Source organism: Lissotriton helveticus, chromosome 1_1 (assembly GCF_964261635.1).
Source record: "Lissotriton helveticus chromosome 1_1, aLisHel1.1, whole genome shotgun sequence".
Lineage (NCBI taxonomy): Eukaryota > Metazoa > Chordata > Amphibia > Caudata > Salamandridae > Lissotriton > Lissotriton helveticus.
In genome coordinates this window covers 148,198,455-148,217,483 of record NC_136057.1, presented here as the reverse complement: position 1 = coordinate 148,217,483, position 19,029 = coordinate 148,198,455, and the positions used below count along the sequence as shown (strand labels likewise).

Genomic DNA, 19,029 nt, shown 5'->3' with positions numbered 1-19,029 from the left:
CAGCGTTGACAGGCTCTTCTTTGATGGAGGTTGATGCTTTGGGGGTCCATGTGCATAGTGTGAGCTTTACAAAGCTCCTTGGAGTGACACAGTGTCATGATGTCCCTCATGGACATGTTGTGCTCTTGGAGGATTGTTTCTTGAAGTTTGGAGGACGTGCATCCTTGAATGAATTGGGTGCATACTTCATTGTTCTCATCCGGATGACTGCATGTACTGGCAAGTTCACTCAGCCAACTATGGAAGACATCCATTGATTTGTTGGGTTGCTGCCTGGCGCAGAATGAACCTTTTGTAGTCAGGTTGGCATAATGCATGAAGTGCGTCGTGATGGCGTCCCTCAGGGTGGTATAGTTCCGTGGGGAACCGGCCTCAACAACAGTCTTTGAGATTTTATGGATGTCAGCACCCCCTAGATGTAGATGCATGGTATGCCTATAGCTTACAGGCATCTTTGAAATAGTTCTCCAAATGTTCCAGCCACCCCACCCAGCGGTAGCTTGAGAGGCTGGAGGCCCTGTGACCTTGAAGTGTTCCAAAGCAGTCCAGAGAAGCAGCAGGGCTGGCAGCTGGAGAAAGAAGCCCACGTGCCTGGGTGAGACAGGGAAGTGGACCTCAATGGAGAAAAGTAGCAGGGTGGCCGGGGATCATGCACAGTTCACAACCCTGGCCCCAACCAGAGGAGCAGAGAAGACAGATGGGCCTGGACTGCAGTAGCGAGAGTGGGGGGGGGGGGGGGTGGTTGGACCACTGAACTTCGTGAGACTCACCGAAATGGCAGAACAGCGTCGGCCTGCCACGTGGAGATGGCCCAAAGCTTGGAGAGGCAGGGGCGCTTGCTCTTGCGGGAAGGAGGAGCCTCTGCCCACCGTGTCCACTCGAAGCGGCTCTGCATGGAGAAATGCAGCGTAGGCCACAGCATGAGGCTGACGAGGGTTCTAGCTGGAGGAATCTTGCAGGTCACACTTGGCAGCGCTGCCCTCTGCATGTGTTGAGGGAGTCAGCGCCAGCTGAGGGAGCAAGATGGGCCGCAGGTAGCGACAAGTTGAAGGGGAGGCCATTTAGGCCCCCTCGTCGCCAGTGTAGAGTGGTAGCGGCCAGGCTTGGAAGAAAGACCACTCATGTGTTAAGGTGGTGGTCTCAACTCTGACTATGCCTGGGTCCACGAGCTATTTATTCTTACATCTGCTGCATACGCATGACACTAGCACCTTACTTACACATGCGGGGTCTACGTGCCTTGCCCCTGCGCAGCGAACAACATAGTGTAGCCCACCTTCCCCCAACACTACAGGCCGGTCCCAGGCCAACAGAATTTGCCTCCCAAGATTGTAATGAAGTCCATTCACGCTCTGGATCGCCAAGTCATCTGTTTGGCGTACCAGCCAGGTTGGCGCAGTCGCCAACCGCAGCCCCCAGAAGTCAGCTCACTCGCTTTGGAATAAAGTGGCACGGGGTGTCTCTGCATGACCTCAGCAGGGCCCCCACAAATTACCTTAGTCTCATAGGCCCCAAGACCACCACAAAGGCATTGTTTTATAGTGAATGGACAAGGATTAATCAGCGGAAGCTTACAGGAGTCACAACCAGGCAGCCATCTTGCCAGGCCAAACACCCCTGTTTGTATGGGTTATTTAGAGTATGTTGGAAACCCTGTTGGATGTCCCAGGGACCAAATGTGCCCTACTGTGATTAAAGCTAGCAAACCTCATCTCCAGATATACTTACCAAAGGATACCTTAGTTCACTCTGAAGACATCTGGAGACATCTCAAGAGGTGTAGTCAGTACTTCTCATGTGATGTGTGAGGAAGGGAACACATTTTGTGTGACTCAGCTGTGTGGTAACTGGAGAGTTTGGTCTATTGCCCAATTAAAAAGCTGTTTAATCTTACAGGGACTTGAACCTCATTTCAACACAATGCCACTTTAGCTGGCTTCACTTCATTGCATCGCATCATGATAGGCATTGACACTCAAAACTATCACTCACACACTTCAAATGCCATTTTTGATTAATTGTACTCTGTTTATTTTGACAGGCTTCCCAGTTGAGCAAAGGTAATGAGTGAGGAATGAAGACAGTGAAAAGAAGGAAAGAAGAGAGGTTGAAAGAAGGAAAACAGTGGGATCAGTTTAAAGAGAGTGAGGATACAATGTGGGTAGGGATAAAAGGCAGACAGAAGTAAATCAGACTCTTACCTTTCTCCTAGGGTGAATGCCACTGTGAAGAAACAAATACAGGTTTAGGATCAGAAACTGTTCTGAAGTACAAGCAATCCAGCTTAATGGCACATTTATTATTATACACACACAGTGGAGCCCCCCAGGGAAGTGGCTAACCCACCTTCAGAGTGGGGAGATATAAAGAGTAACAACAGGTACACTATATGGAATAATCAACACAGGGCATTACACTTTTTCTCAGTTCCTCAATTATGAAAGGATCAGTATTGGCACAACCAGTAATTGCAAATAGGAGGGAACTAATATTACCAATCATCGGGTGCCCCTAAACAACCCGGTGGCAGGGAAGACTTACATGATGGTGTCAGGATGGTTTCTCGGTCCTTCAAGCATCTACTCGTCTGAAGGAAACCCATAGAAGAAAAGACTTGGGGCCTGATTTAGGTCTCGGTGGGTGGTTTACTCCGTCCCAATTGTGATGGCTATCCCACCAAAATATAAATCCCATCGGATATAATGAGATTAATATTTTGCCGGACGGGATATCCATCACCGTTGTGACATGGTAACCTGTAAGCCAAGATCTAAATCAGGCCAAAGTTAGAGCAAGATAAATAGAAAGGAAGGACTAGAGAAGAAAGAAAGAAACAGGGAATACAGACTAGAAAGACTCAGGAAAGGAGATGGTGGACATAGAAAGCGTAAAAAAGATCTCATGACTACTCAACAGTAAGAAGGAAGCTATAATGACTTACTCCAGGCATAAAGAAGTTCATAATGCTGTTTATTAGAGCATCAAATATCAGCTTGTTAGCCTCTGAGGTCTCTCCATACAATTGAACTTGTATCTCTTTAAAGACCCCCAACCTTTCATACCAGAACGTCCCTACATCATAATGATGTACATCATTACATTCTCCCGCTCTTTGAAATAAAAATAAAAATAATAAATAATAAATAAAAGAAAAACACATTTAGCAATGTTCAATTAAACGTAAGGGTTTCTTTGAAACTTTTTCAGACTTCCTGTTTAGTTGTACGTCTTGTTGATTATTTGACTGCATGTTTTCATGCTCATCAAGGTTAACTTTCTTACAGAATGTCTTGTTTCTTGTTATAGTCTTATTTTCATTTTCAGCCGTTAAGGCTGTTCCATGGACTTTTGTTATTTCCAAAGGCTTTAGATAAAATCTTTGAGATGTTTTTGTTTGTTGTTGATGAACAAGTACTAGATCACCTACTTGCTACTCTCGATTTTGACATCTTCCTCTGCTCTCTGCATAGTATTTTATTTTTTATTTTGCTTCTTTGTCTTTTTTTAATACTTCATTATGAATTCTTGGCAGATTTGCTGGCAAGTGAGGTATGTCTTGATTGACCAAACATTAATTCTGACAGGCACTTTCCAGTTGATGTATGAGGAGTACTTCTGTAATCTCTTAATACTTGACATAGTGCTTGATTTATTGAAACTTGTGTCAACTTTGCTCTTTGTACAGCCTTTTTAATGGTGGCCATTAACCCTTCCACCATTCCATTAGCTTGGGGCCACATAGGAGTTATTTTCCGGTGCACAATTCCTAAATAATTCATGATTTTTTTTAAAGTCATTTCCATTGAACGGAGGACCATTGTCTGTTTTAAGCACATTAGGTATTCCCCATGTTGAGAAAATGTCATCTAGACCTGGAAGTACTGCTGTTGTTAACGTTGAAGATACTACTTTAACAACAGGGAATCGAGACTATTCATCTATTATAGCTAACAGATAATGTCCTGAATCTAAAGGTCCATAGAAATCTGCTGCCACATTAACCCATACAGCGTCTGGAAGTTCTGACATGTGAAGCTCTTCTATTCCTTTTCTTTTTCTCTTGAGGTACATTGGCATATATGACATGACTGAATTACTTCTTCCACTTGTTGATCCAACTTTGATAACTCTGGACCCGATTCACAGAAAGAACTTAAGACTCAATCCTAAACTTACTACTATTTTGGTATTCACAGAATGCACTTACTACTTTTGGCATTCACAGAATGAACTTACTACTTTTGGTATTCACAGAAGTTAGGATTTTGTCTTAAGTTTGTCTTAAGACAAACTTAAGACAGACTTAAGACAGACTTAAGACAGACTTAAGACAAACTTAAGACAGACTTAAGACAAAATCCTAACTTAAGTCTGTCTTAAGTTTGTCTTAAGTCTGTCTTAAGTTTGTCTTAAGACAAACTTAAGACGAAATCCTAACTTCTGTGAATACCAAAAGTAGTAAGTTAATTCTGTGAATACCAAAAGTAGAAAGTGCATTCTGTGAATACCAAAATAGTAGTAGGTTTAGGATTGAGTCTTAAATTCATTCTGTGAATCGGGCTCCATAATTTTTCTCTTACGATGTTTTTAGTAGCAGATATACCTCTATGGCTTTCATGAGCTAAATTAATAACTCGTCGTTGTAAAAAAGCTGGAATAATTATCTTATTTCCTCTGAGTAATATTCCCAAGGATGCTACTGATAGTTCTGACTGAATGTTCTTAAAGTCCAAAATATCACTTCTTTTCACACTTGGTTTGAAACGACTTGCACCATTTATTAATCTCCAATTATTTTCATGTATTATTCTAATTACCTCTTGCACAGTATCATCCGAACATGTGGCTTCAACCAATTATTTTTCTGTAATAACTCCAGGTATTGCTGATTTAATTAAAAAACAAATGTATTCCTCTGCTTCTAGATGTTGGTCTGTTTTTCAGTTAGAAGGGTGCCTGGATAAATAATCTGCTGGATTATACTCTTTTCCGGGTTTATTAATAATTCTAAAATCGTAATCCATTAGTCTTATTCCCCATCTTTCTATCTTTGATGGCATTTTTGTTCTTGGATTCCCAAAAATGGAAGTGAGAGCTTGGTGATCTGTTATGATTACAAATGGTTTTCCATATATGAAGTCATGATAATGTTCACATGCCCAGACAACCGCTAGACTTTCTTTTTCAGGCTGGGAATATTTTTTTTCAATCTCAGGGAGGTTTTTACTAGCATGAGAAACGATATACCTTGGAGTCTCTCTTCCAGGTTTATTTTCTACCAATATAGCATCTAGCCCTACAGGACTTTCGTTCACCACCAATTCCTACATAAATTTGGATCAAAATATTTTAAGTTTGCTGCCATAGTTATTTGTGACTTTATTTCTTCAAACGCTTGTTCACAATCAACATTCCACTCAAATTTACAACATTTGTTTGTTAATTCCCTTAGAGGTGAACTTAATGTTTTAAAATTGTTGACGTATCTTGCACAATAGCTGGCCATTCCTAGAAATGATCACAGGTTTGTTATACCTTTGGGTCTTTGTATTGCATTTAGAGAAATTATTTTTTTGGGATCTGGTTTCATTCCTTCACGAGAAAATATATGTCCATAAAATGTTAATTCATTTTTAATAATTTCACATTTTTTAAGATTGAGTTAAACCAGCTTTGATAAGTTGTTTACATACACCATCTAGGGCTTGATCATGCTCTTCCTGATCTTTACAAAAAACTAAAATGTCATCATTATAATTCATGCTATTCTGTATCGGCCTTACGACATTTTTTATAATTTCCTGAAAGATTTCTGCAGCAGAACATATTCCACAGTTTAGACGTTTGTATCTAAACAAACCTAAATGAGTTGAAAACATTGTAATATATCTTGACTGATTGTCAATTTCCAACTGATGATACCACTTACCTAATTCAAGTTTTGAAAAAACAACGGCACCATTGATATTACTGATCATATCATTCAAATGAGGGCCTGGGTATCTCTCTCTTTCGATAGCAATGTTCGGAATTCTCAGATCTACACAGATCCTAATATCTTCAGTGTCTTTTTTTAGAATGATTACAATGGGAGATACCCATGGTGTTGGACCTGTTGCTTCTTCAATTATGTCTTGTTCCAGAAGTGCTTTAATTTCTTTTCCAACTTTTGCTTGCATATGAATTGGAACTCTTCTGTGAGTTGCACTACAGGCTTTATTGTTTCATTTATATGCAAGGTGATTGTTTTATCTTTTAATTTTCCTAGACCATCAAATATTTGTGGATACTTTCGCAAAATAGGATTGTCATTAGTTAAATTACAGGTTACTGCTAGTAACCCCATAAACTGAGCAGTTATGTTGCTTAATATGCATGGTCCTTGAACTTCCCCTTGTAACACATGTATTACTTCTTTGCTGCTTATATCTTGATGCTTTAAGATTTCTTAAAATTTTCCTAAACAGGAAACAGGACGCTTAGCTCCCCACTCAAAAACACTTACATTCGAAGGTTTAAGAGTAGGTTTTTCAGTCATTTTGCATACTCAGTAACACACATTATATTGCATGTTGCTCCACTATCAAGAACCAAAGGTACTTTTTGAGAACCCACTAATAAACCAACTGAAGTTGTTTTTTAATGTCATCTTTTCTTATCATGTTGAGTTGTAGAACTTCATTTCCTTCTTGCATCATGTATAATCTTTCACTATGTTCAAATTCTTTTTCAGATTCTTCTTCTCTTTCAATTTCTTCCATTCCTTTTATGTATTTTATATTTTCATTTCTTCTTTTTCCATCTAAATCAAATTGCTTGTTTCCACTTTCTTTCTTTGTCCAGCTTTCCTTCTTCCCTTTCTTGAATCTACACATACTTGCACAATGGTTATATCTTCCACATTCTTTTTACATTGTTGGCCCATTGCTGGACAAAAGTTTTGGTGAGGAAATTGAAACCCGCACTTATAACACAATCTCTTTTCCTTGTAAGGTATCTCAATTTTTCTTGCGTTGTTTACTTTTTTCTGACATTTGTCTCACTTGCTCTAAGGCTTTTATTCTTCCTTCTTCCATGTTCATGGCATGTTTCTCAGCTCACACCTCTGTTCTTGCCATGTGTAAAATTTCTTGTAAATCATGTGTTTTCTCTAAAAGTTTTTTTCTGAATTTCTTGGAGTTACAAACTTGTATTACTCTTAGCCTTATTGCTACTTCATTATTACATTTTTCAAATTCACAAAATGTTACCAATTTTTTAAGCCTTGTAACAAAATTATCTAATGTTTCATCTTCTTTTTGACATGTTATATTGAAATTATATCTCTCAAAATCTGAGTTTCTCTGAGGGTCAAATTTATCATTTAAACATTTTATAAGTCCTTTATATGTGTTCCGTTCTTGTTCTGGAAACGTAATTATTAAATCTACCTTGTCTCCAACAAGATTAAGCAGCAGATCTTTTGCTTGCTCATCGGTATGATTTTTACATGTTGCATTTAAAAAATGCTCAAATCTCCTTGTCCACTTCTCCCATCTTTGAGTAACATGTTGTTGTTCTGAAAGATCAAAAGGTAGTGTCTTCTTAAAACAGTACTCAATATTTCTCCTGTATCATTTTCCTCATCATTTACTGTTACTTCTCTTTGTGTTGTCATGGCAGTTATCTTATTGTGTAATTTTTCTTATTAACAAATATTTTAATATTGTTTCTTTCTTCTAGTGCTTATTATTGCTGTAACAAACACTATTATTGACTATAAGCAAAACAAAACACACACAAGCTGTGTGCATCAGCGGTGCAAATTGAGCTGTGTGTATCAGTGTTTTAAAATACACAATTCCAACATTCCAGATTAATTTTCTCACTTTAATGCACCTGTGCACATCAGCGTGTTGTATAATTATTAGCTGAAATGCACTTTGACGATCGAGATCGGAGCGTCTTTACTGCCTGACCTAAATATGGCAACATACCTGACGTACGTTGCCTGATGTGCTTTGCGCATGCGCACAGTCAACAGTCACTGAGGTCCAAATAGTGAGAAAAAAAAAGTTCAATACTCGCATGTGCGCTTGCCTCTGTTTTCGTCTCTTCACAACTTGGCAATGCGCAAAGAACTCAAAGATCGCGAATATACCCCAGAGAAAAAATGCGGCGCTACACTCATCACATATCCTCCACTGGCAAACAGCGTGTCACTCACCACCATTGGCTCCTCATTGGACCGGATTTAGAGAGCCTTAAATTGCAGCAATACTCTTCGAAGAAGAAAACAGTCTCAGGTAATGTTTCAATGCACGTTGATATCCAGTGAATTTCAATGTTCGTGGATTCTTCCTCCTCGTCGCCAGTATAATGACTTACTCCAAGTATAAATAAGTTTATAATGCTGTTTATTAGAGCATCAAATATCAGCTTGTTAGTCTCTGAGGTCTCTCCATATAACTGAACTTGTATCTCTTAGAAGACCCCCAACCTTCCATACCAGAGCGTCCCTACATCATAATGATGTACATCATTGCAGAAGCCAACCTTTAACCATGGATGCCTAGAGCGAGAGAAAAAGAGGATTTTTTGCATTACAGAAGGAATTGTTCATCGACTAAAGACTATATGGAGCAATCCTAGAGATTAACAATGAAGTTACATCAGAGAAATTATCCTTCGAGAGTTATCAAACAAGCCAAGAAAAGAGCTTTGAGTACCCCCAGAAGTGTCCTCTTAGAGAAAAATGTGAAAGAAAAAGACGAGTGCGTCCCAGTAGTCATTACCTTTGATCCGTTATCAACTAGGATCAGGCAGTCCATTCGTAAGCACTGGACCATTTTATCAAACAGGGATTTTAAAATCCCAACACCCAGGTTTGCTTTTAAGAGATCTAGCAGTCTGAAGGACAAACTGGTCCATACTCGAGTTCCACCTATTTTGAAAACGAAGGTGACCACCATCCCTAAGGGACATTTCCACTGTGGTTCTTGCTCAGTCTGCCCTCTTACTAAAAAAAACTAAGAGCGTGTTTCTAAAATCAGGAAGGGAGTGGTTTCTTAACCACTTTAGCAATTGTAATACCACTAATGTGGTATATAGACTACTCTGTGAAAGTGGCCTTCAATATATAGGGCTCACGTCTAGAAAAATCAAGACCAGGATGCAAGAACACTTGAGCACTATAAAGACGGGGAAACTAACAACTAAATTGGTACAACACTGCCACACTGCAAAATAATAAATAGCTTCACCTGGCTAGTCCTTGAACAGGTACTGGGTAATTCGCAGAATGTTGATAAGATCCTGCTTTCAAAGGAAGCACGGTGGATCGATCACGAAAAGAGTGATCAACAGGGACCTAATGAGGTTATTGAGTGGAATAGGGTTGGCTAATCCTTTTCGCACATATTACTTTCGGCACACATTATTTGTCCTTTCCTTATTTTCTGAGCCTTTGGTATCAGTGATGGTTAATCTGACATTTTCCTCTCAGGCTCCATGTTGTGGAGTCTTATTGTAGGAACAGATATAAAATGATGCTATTGGCAGAAGAGATCACACATGAACTTGACTGGTATAGTCTGCTTGAGTGATGGTAGACATAAATAACAGCCTAAGTATAAGATATGGGGATTACAAATTATTTTAATAAAGACCTTGGTAATTGTTCTACACAATTCCAGCAAGGACCGCATGAGGAGTGTCTATTAAAAAGTGTTCGTGCTACCTAATATAGTTTGGTGGTTTCAAATACATACCGCATAAAATAAGTAAATAGTGTGGTTGTATGTCAATACAACGCGGGCTTTTACCCCGCATTTCATTACAACGCGGGTATTACAACGAAAGTCGTTACAACGACTTTCTCTGGAGGGCGCTGGATAGTGGAATAGTTTAATTTTCTATTCCAACTCCAGCCCACGTTGACAGTACGGAAGGTGTTGGATAGAAAATGAAACTATTCCCTATCCAACAGCTCTCTCCAGCGAAAGTCGTTGTAACGACTTTCGTTGTAATCCCCGCGTTGTAATGGCAGTGCGGGGTAATCCCCACGTTGTTATGGCTGTTCTCCGCCTGGACCATAGTTTTCAATCCTTTTTTTAAATGAGGCGATATTATTGTGTTCGGGAAAAGAAAAAGAAAGAGAGAAAGTTTTCCCTTTCAAAGATGGCGGATACGCATAACAAGTTGGCCGCGGTATCACGTGACCGCTTTTTGAAGAGGCTTTAACATCGAAACGAAGTGGTAGCGGGATGCAGGAGGAGACGCCACGCTCCATGAGGCCCCAGCCGGTAAGGAGTAGGGGGGCCGGGCAAGGAGATTTTAGTTGCGTGTCTGAGGACTTATTGATTGCTTATTTATGCACTCTGTAGCAGCACAGGATAGAACTCCACTCCTAAGTGAAATAAGAATGTAATAGGAGATTTGTAGGATGCTAAATCAGGATTAATGGTCATGAGGCAACCGACATACTGAGGCTGTGTGGTGTAACAATACATGGTGTGTGCAAGTGTTTATAGCTCAAGAAAACGTATTACGTTTTTTTAACATCTTACTCCTCTCTGGGGGCATGGGTCTAGATTGACACAACGACTGAAGGGTCAATCAAAAAGGAGGACTCACAAGAGGAGTTTTGTTCTTCGTTATTTTTACCTCACAAGCTGGTATGAGAGACATAAGCTGAGTGAGGGTAATTATAATGTTTTTAACTTCAAAATATGGTTTACTATGGGGGTGAACTAATGTGTTCATTACACAGTGTTTTGTTTTCTGTACTTTTCTCAATCGACAGTCAGTATCAGTATCAAAAACTTTTATTCGATTAACACTTGGTAATCATAAAAAGTACATCATACAATTTAAATAAGATTTACATTAAAACACATTAGTACATTGCAAAGTGATGTTTAAAAACTTTGTATAAAACCAGTGCACACATTGGATCTAATAAGCATGAGATCAGAGGGACGGTAACCCAATTTTACTACGTGCCTTCAAACAAAATTTTAAGAAGAGAGCAACGTTTTTGGCTACATATTGGGAATCTACTAGCTGAAGTGCCAGAAAGGCTGGGCGACAGGTCCTCAACCCCATTTGATGGAGAAGAGGGATAATCCAACGCTTACGTGGTTGCTCGTAATATCGGCAGAACAGAGTGAGGTGGATAGTCGATTGGGGAGAAACACCGTCACACGGGCATTTGATCAAGTCGTGAGACCAGTTTGACTCAGTGGGGAAAGTAACAAGACGAAAAAATAAGTTAAAACGAAACCTGGTTAGTACATATTTCTCAAAATTGGAAAGATAAAAAGTAAGGTAAGGCTGAATACCAAACGACAGTCAACCAGAATGGTATGTCCAACACTGGTGCTGTGACGAAGTGTCTGGCCCTGAAGAACTTTCCTAAAATTTCATGGGAAAGAAACATGTTGGCATGTAGCATTGGTATGCAAGGTTAGCAACCAGCTCATTTTTAATTTGACAGTACACACTTAGTGACTAATAAAGTAATTGTAATACAAGTGTGGCTGGCAATTTTATTCACTTTTTGTCACAAGCGTGGAGTGTTACTGTTTGTCACTCTAATGCACTTACACAGTTTTATTTCATTTCTTTGGGACAAAATGACCGCCAATGATGAGAATAGTGGGCTTATCTGCACACGTTAGGGGTCATTTTGTCCCCCGCACATTTTTTCCACATTTTGTTGGTGGTTTTTGGTGAACTGAATGTATTGAGAATTGCTTAAAGTCATATTTTCAGTCACTATCTACCTTCTTGGGGACTGTCTGTTGAGAAAGGTCTTTTAAAAGTAGGCAAAAAAGTATTAAAAAACCACCATATAGGAAATAAAGAATAGTGGGTTTTGTAGAGTAAGAAATTGGCTTCTGATTTAAAAGGGGGGAGGCGGACTCTTTGGGTTCTTCCGGCAAGGAATGAGATGATCCAGTCCAAAGCTTTTCCTTGTATTCCGACATCGTTGAGGCGTTGTATGAGGGTGCTATGACAGACTGTGTCGAAGGCTGCGGATAGGTCAAGTAGGATGAGGGCAACTGTTTCTCCTTTGTCCAGTAGTTTTCGGATGTCGTCTGTTGCTGCGATGAGGGCGGTCTCGGTGCTGTGTTTGGCTCGGAAGCCGGACTGTGAAGGATCGAGGGATTTGTTAGATTAGAGGAAGGCAGCGAGCTGACTATTGACGGCCTTCTCAATGACTTTGGCGGGGAATGGGAGGAACGAGATGGGGCGGTAGTTCTTAAGTTCGGTGGGGTCTGCTGTGGGTTTCTTCAGAAGGGCGCTGAGTTCGGCATGTTTCCAGATTTCCGGGAAGGTAGCGGAGTTGAAGGAGCAGTTGATGACATCGCGGAGGTGGGGTGCGATGACGGAGTCTGCTTTGTTGAAAATGTGGTGGGGACATGGGTCGGTTGGCGATCGTGAGTGGATGGAGTTCATCAGTCGGATGGTCTCTTCGGTGGTGATTGGGTTCCAGGCGCAGAGGTTGCTAGATTGTGGTTTTTGTTCAGGGGAAGGTGGAGTGGGCTGGTCTTTGGACTGGTTTTCAAAGCTGTTATGTATTTCGGCGATTTTGTTGTGGAAGAATGAGGATAGAGAGTCACAGAGATCTTGGGAGGGAGTGATGTCGTTGGTGCCGGCGGTGGGGTTTGTAAATTCTTTGACGATGTTGAATAATTCCTTGCTGTTTTGGGTATTGTTGTCAAGTCGGTCTTTGAATGCTGATTTCTTGGTGGATCTGATCAGTTGGTGGTGTTTGCGGGTGGCGTTCTTGAAGGTGGCTAGGTTGTCAGTGGTTGGGTTTTTTCTCCAGGTTTTTTCGAGAGTACGACAGAGCTTCTTGGATTTCTTAAGGTTATTGTTGAACCAGGGGGCTTTTTTGTTACCTTGCTTGATTAGTTGGTTTTTCAGTGGTGCTAGTTCGTCGGCGCTGTGGGTGATCCATTGTGTGAGGTTAGTGGCTGCTTGGTTTGGATCCGATGATTTGACAGGGGGGTTTTGGTGAAGCGATGTGAAGAGCTGGTCGGTGGTGATTTTGTTCCAATTTCTTCGGGGAATAGGTTGTGAGGCGTTGTGGGTCGTGGTCTTTTTGTAGTTGAAGTCAACGCAGCTGTGGTCCGTCCATTGGAGAGCTGTGGTGTGATCGAAGGAGATGTGCTTGCTGGAGGTGAAGATAGGGTCGAGCGTGTGTCCTGCAAGATGGGTGGGGGTGTCGACAAGTTGTTTGAGTCCTAGATTGGCCAGGTTGTCCAGAAGGGTGGTGGTGTTGCTGTTGTTGTTCTTTTCCAGGTGGAAATTGAGGTCTCCCAGTAGCATGTAGTTCTCGGAGGGGAGGGCATGTGGGCTGATGAAGTCAGTGATGTCTTCGCAGAATTGTGTGCGGGGTCCTGGTGGTCTGTAGATGAGGGTGCCTCTGAGTGTGGTTTTGGGGTCGGTGTGAATCTGGAAGTGAAGGTGTTCGGCGGAAGTGAGGTTATCGTCGGAACTGGTCGTGATGCGGATGGTGTTCTTATGGATGATAGCGATGCCTCCTCCTGTTTGGTTGGTGCGATCTTTTCGGATTATCTTGTAGGCATCCGGGATGGCTATGGCGATGTCGGGTGCTGATGAGGCGTTCATCCATGTTTCTGTAAGGAAGGCGACGTCCGGCGATGTGGTGTCGAGTAGGTTCCAGAGGTCAATGGAGTGTCTGTGGACTGAGCGGGTGTTCAGCAGGATGCACTTTAGGTGGTTAGTGTCGGAGTTCTGTTTGTAGTTTGTGGATTTGGTGTGGGTCCTGATGCAGTCGAACTTGCAGGAGTGGCAGGTGAAGGGTCCATGGGTGTGTCCAGGCGCAGCTAGATAGCAGTTCGGGGGCCGGCCGGGGTTAAGGGCTGAGAGGGTTGCGGCGTCGTACGTTATGCGGGTGGAGAGGGTTTTGCGAGGGCCAGGGGGTCTGGCGCTGGGCGCGGTCCAGGCGCGGACGGGCGTAGACGGGCTTACCTTTGGCGCACCTTCGGCGCGCATGGGGCGCGATCGCTGCGCGTGAACGCTGCGCGCAAAGGCATCTGTCATATATGGATGGTGAAGGGGGAGGGGCGAGGGAGGAGCAGCTGGGAGGCTGTGGAAAAGTAAATTTTGCCATGTTCTGTGTCCCTACGTGTCATCCATCATATGTTATGTGTGCATGATTAAATATGCATATGCATTCCCCATGTTCGATTAATGACACAATTACAGTTGTGTCCACCTCTAGTATGCCAGTTTCCAGTCCTCGTGAATACTACGAATATCAGGCCTATGTAAAGATACGTTGCCACGTTTCTCAGTGTGCACGTTATTCTATTATAAAGTCCCCGTTTCTAGGCCTCAAAAGGGCCTGGACACCAGATTCAGCTCCTGTCTCCTGAAACCTCGCTGAGGAGCGATACAGCCCCCACCTGTATCCTCGACCCTTCACTTACTTCCTGCCTCGCAGTGCCCGGCCCAGCCTGGCTCAGCCTCTGAGTCTGCCAAAAGTATGTTATGATTCCAGTTATCAGTTCAGTTCTCCTTCTCTGCATTCCTAAGCTACTGAACTGCATCAATAGTTTCCGTCATTGTCTAGCCTTCACGTCTCCACGTTAGAGAAATACTGCATTTAATGGTCATTTGATATTCTTCATCACGCACTACATGTAGAATAATGCATGGTCCAGTCTCAGAATCAAGTTAGCCTTTCCCCTCCTAACTTCTAGTTTATATCAACATGTTCTCTAAACATCAGATACTAGATACTGTTCAGGTACATGTCGCCCTGACTCTCCAGACTTCAGTCTCTGCTCCTAGCACAGAGTTCATAGCCCCCAGCTTCTCCTAGTGATACGTCATTGCTAGTTTGCGCGCACCATCAGGTTAGAGGTCCCGGCTCCTTAGGTAGCCCCCTCCATGGTTTCCGCCCTATTCATGACATATTCTGTTACGTTTGCATCACATGTCTATGTATACGCCCTGTTACACCTCTTTTCGCCCTTATCTTTCGCGACTGCTACGCGTCACGCCTTCTGCTCCACTCACTGCTACGCCTACTGCAATGTAATGCTATGTGTTTGCGTTATGTATATATGCTCATGTATTGTTATTAAAAGTCAGCGCGCTCATCCCAGATCCAGCCCCAGCAGCTGCTGGGCCCTGTCATCCTATTCCTATGCAGGTTGTCCTGTTCCTGTCCTTATGCTGTATTAAACCTGCAAAACTCCTACTACCTCGAATCTTGACTCTTATTTATTGAGCTATCTGTTATGATATATGTCTAGTCAAAAAGAGAGGTATTATTTATTTATTTACCACATAATGGCGCCCGAATAGGGACTTGCCCCTTCCCCACGCGTCGGTGAAGCCACGCCGACCCCCTGACCCTCTGCAGTCGTGACGGAACTCTTCTGTGCACCGGCAGATATTTCTGCTTCAAGTATCCCTCAGGCCCACGGAGGAGACGGAGGAGGCGGTCCAGCATCCAAACGAGACGGTGGAGGAACGCGGCGAGTCCCGACCAGAGCCCAAGCCAAGAGTTCAAGGTCCGAGGTATCCGGAGGCCCACCCGTAACTGAAGTCCGAAGTTCGTCGTCCGTCGGCGTAGCAGTCCAGTCCGATCCGAGGCCTTCCGTTCTTGCTGCCCGGTGAGTACCATTACTGGGGTAGTATCTAGACAGGGTCAATCTAAATTGACTCTGGTCCGTGGGTTGGTGGTACACAGACTCACAAACGAAGTGTTCACCTAGGTGGATATGGGTCTTGATGCGTCCCTTTATGGGACCGGTATGTTCCGTACTGTTTCAGCAGTGCATCCAGTAACTCTAGTCTGTTCCGTTCTCGAGAAATTCTTGTGTTTCTGTTCTCAGTAATTCCAGGTAATATTCTGTCCGAACTGTTATGTTATGATGTTGTTCAATGTATTTCCAATGTCGTGGTATGCCTGAATTGTTCTCCCAATTGTTATTGTTCCTCGTGTATTGTATTGTGTTCCGATTCAAGTTTACAATGTCTCTCTTTTCGAGATTACGTCAGCTAAGAACTAGAAAGGGTTTGTTAGAAGAAGCAGTTCCTGTTCCGCCGAGGGACAGTCCAGGTCACTTTATGTATCAGAAGCATGGCATAAGCGCCATATTGTATCTAGATTTATGGGTAGAGTATACCAAACAGTTAGAAGAAAAGTATAGATGGCCCGTATCGGGTACATGGGATGCCGAGTGCATCATGCGAGTAGAAGAAGCATTATGGAAAAAGAAAGCCAGACAGTCACAGAAAGATGCCATCGAGTTATGGCGCAAAGAAGCTCATAGAAGAACTGAAAAGGAAATCAGAAAGTCAGAATTAAGTAGAGAATCCTTAGAACGAGCACAAGCAAAAGAACTAATCGAGATAGGTGAACAAGTCAAAGCCGAACAGTCAGACAGACAGAGGCATGCCCTTATTAGGGGTATGTATCCTCTCCTTGCCGAGGGCTTGCCAAAAGCGACCCCAGAGGCATCCAGTAATTTCCCGCCACCATTAGTTCCGACCAAGCTACGTCACAAACAGACCGCAGCTGATATTTTCATTTCGTCCTATTTGGACGACACAGTCCCAGAATATGCAAATCCTGTTCGCGCTCCGCCAGTCCCTGTAAACCAGGCACTTCCCGCTTCTCCAGACACCGGAGTACCTGTCACGGTACCCCCGGTCCAGCCCGCCATACAAGTCCAGCCTACATTTCAATTTCCCACTCTGCCAGGACGAAGAGCCTCAGTAGACGACTCTAGTTTAGGGGCCGCAGGGGGAGGTACTCCTCAAACCCCGCCGCCACACTAGCGTTTAACGACAGCCGAATTACATGCACAAGCGTCACAGCGTACGCCTAGACATCAGACTGTAGCAGAAATAAGAAAATCCCTTGCCGAATGCGGCTATGATCCAGTCCCAGGCGAGGATAATATGGTTTTATATTCATTCCGCGTAAGAAAGGTGGCCGAGTATCTAGTCACCTTACCGAATATGAAAGAAGATCTAGACAGAATATATCGTTTCATCCGTACAGGGGATGATCCAGAAAGCATTAGCGAGGCCATGTCTCAAAGAAAAGCCGAGATCCAGCTCATGATATTAAAGTTTCTGATCAATTGTCTAATAAGAGAACAAGATTACCCGTCTAAAGATCCGGCCGAAATGAAAATCCTGACAAGGTGGAGTGATAATATAGCCGAGGGTAAGCACAAGACCGTCGGTGCTGTGGAGAGTATGTACAAGAAAATCCGTAGAGAAATAATAAAGATACACGAACAACGTAAAGCAGCACAAGTAAGCGAGAAAGAAAGTAACTCTGATACTGAAGAGGTAGACGACGAGAATTCCACCAGAATAGCGTATGTAGGAAAATCTAGATTTCCAGATCGCCATTTACGCCTAGAACACAAGTCTACTTTTCATCATCCAGCACCAGAACAAGGTTCACTAGAACAAGTATTCCAAGCTACCGATCACATTCTGAAATCACGAATCGGTTACAGTGAGTTAAGTACCATGCATGAACAAGAACTAGCCCGATCAGCAGTCCGATGGATTACTGATTCTACCACTTTTCCAGACGAAATAGTGGCACAAATGTTTCTGAAAATGCCCCCAGCCGAACAACGACTGGTGGGTATGTATATGATCCAGCACCTCATTACTCTGTATGAGGGTCAGCACTCTGATCCAGGTCCGTTACACGATATTCTGAACGAGTTACTCCAGTATAGATGGAGAGGCCTAGGTACCGATTTAATTAGTATCATTCTCGAACAGCGCCACAAATATAGAACGTTTCTGAACCCGCATTTTGTTCATGTCTCACCCCCAGAAAGTAAACCATTTTACATGGAAAGACAGAACCCGTTACGAGAAGTGCATCCAGTTAAGACAGAGGACGGTGAAATGCAACGAGTGTTTGTTTACACCCCGATTACAAAGATGAAACTCCTCGAAATGAAGAAATTAATTCCCTGTCATGACAAAGATCCAGCAGGGTTCCATAGAGAATTAAAAGACATGCTCCGTATGGGAGAATACACTTACCCAGATATCATTAAAATGTTAAAGGTCCTGTTGCCCGCAGGGGTGTATGAAAAGCTAAAGGAAAAAGAATGGGAGGTGGGAGAGAAAAAGATCGATTGGGCAATTCTAGAAGCTGAAGACAAGGCACGAGTACCAGGTACTGGTCTTGGGGATAAATGTAAAGAATTACCAGAATTATTAATACAAGTTTTACCCAGATTATTGACAACGAGAAAAGAAGACTGGGATGCAATCTCAGCCTGTAAACAAAAGCAAGATGAGGATATTAGTGATTTTTATTCTAGATTTGAAAAATGTTTCAGTATCAACAGTGGCCTCAAGACGAGTAGTGAGTCATACCCTCACCTTTTTGTTACCAAATTAGTCGAGAATTCAAGCCCACAAATTAAAAATCGAGTTTTGAAAGTCGAAAGTACCTGGCAAGCTAATACCCCGTCCCAGATGTTGCAGATGCTTCAATACCACCAGAATAGAATCAGAGAAGAACAAGAACACGAAAGAAAACGTATGAAGGACACGAAAATGAAAGTACTAGTTGCACAATCTGTTCCTCAAGACAGTCAGAAGAGGGGTCCGATTCAAGCCAGTCATCCTGCAGCTCCCGTTAAAGGGAATTGCAATTATTGTAAACAGCCAGGTCATTTCATAAATGAGTGTGCAGTTCTGAAACACAACATAGCTACTGGTAAGACTAAAGAAAGACCACGTCCGCCTAGACAAGAACAAGTTTCACCGATTCCTCAGCCACAGAATGCACAACAGACAGTTACAGCTCCGCAGCCTATTGCTGCAACACAGCATGTTACATCGCAGATGTACCAGTATGCACAGTCTGAGTATCCAGAGTACCAACAGTATTCATGAAACAGCCTAGAGAGGGAGGTAGGCTTGCCTCTCATCGAGATACCTGTAGATCAAGAAGGTCCCTATGTTCACAGTCAAGTATTAGGGAAAGACAGAAAGTTTTTGATTGATACA

General features: G+C 42.7%; 1 protein-coding gene across 1 annotated transcript in view; it reads right to left on the bottom strand.

Moving 5' to 3' along the window:
* Nucleotides 1–8,358, bottom strand: part of LOC144759966 (carnosine synthase 1-like) — a 562,866-nt gene extending 554,508 nt beyond the window's left edge. Inside the window, exons 1-2 of the mRNA XM_078646511.1 lie at nucleotides 8,207–8,358; nucleotides 2,202–2,223 (exon numbers count right to left, since the gene is read on the bottom strand). Coding sequence (XP_078502637.1) covers nucleotides 2,202–2,223; nucleotides 8,207–8,223 — 39 coding nt within the window. The 5' untranslated portion in view covers nucleotides 8,224–8,358. The remainder of the gene's footprint in view (nucleotides 1–2,201; nucleotides 2,224–8,206) is intronic.
* Nucleotides 8,359–19,029: the final 10,671 nt, after the last annotated feature.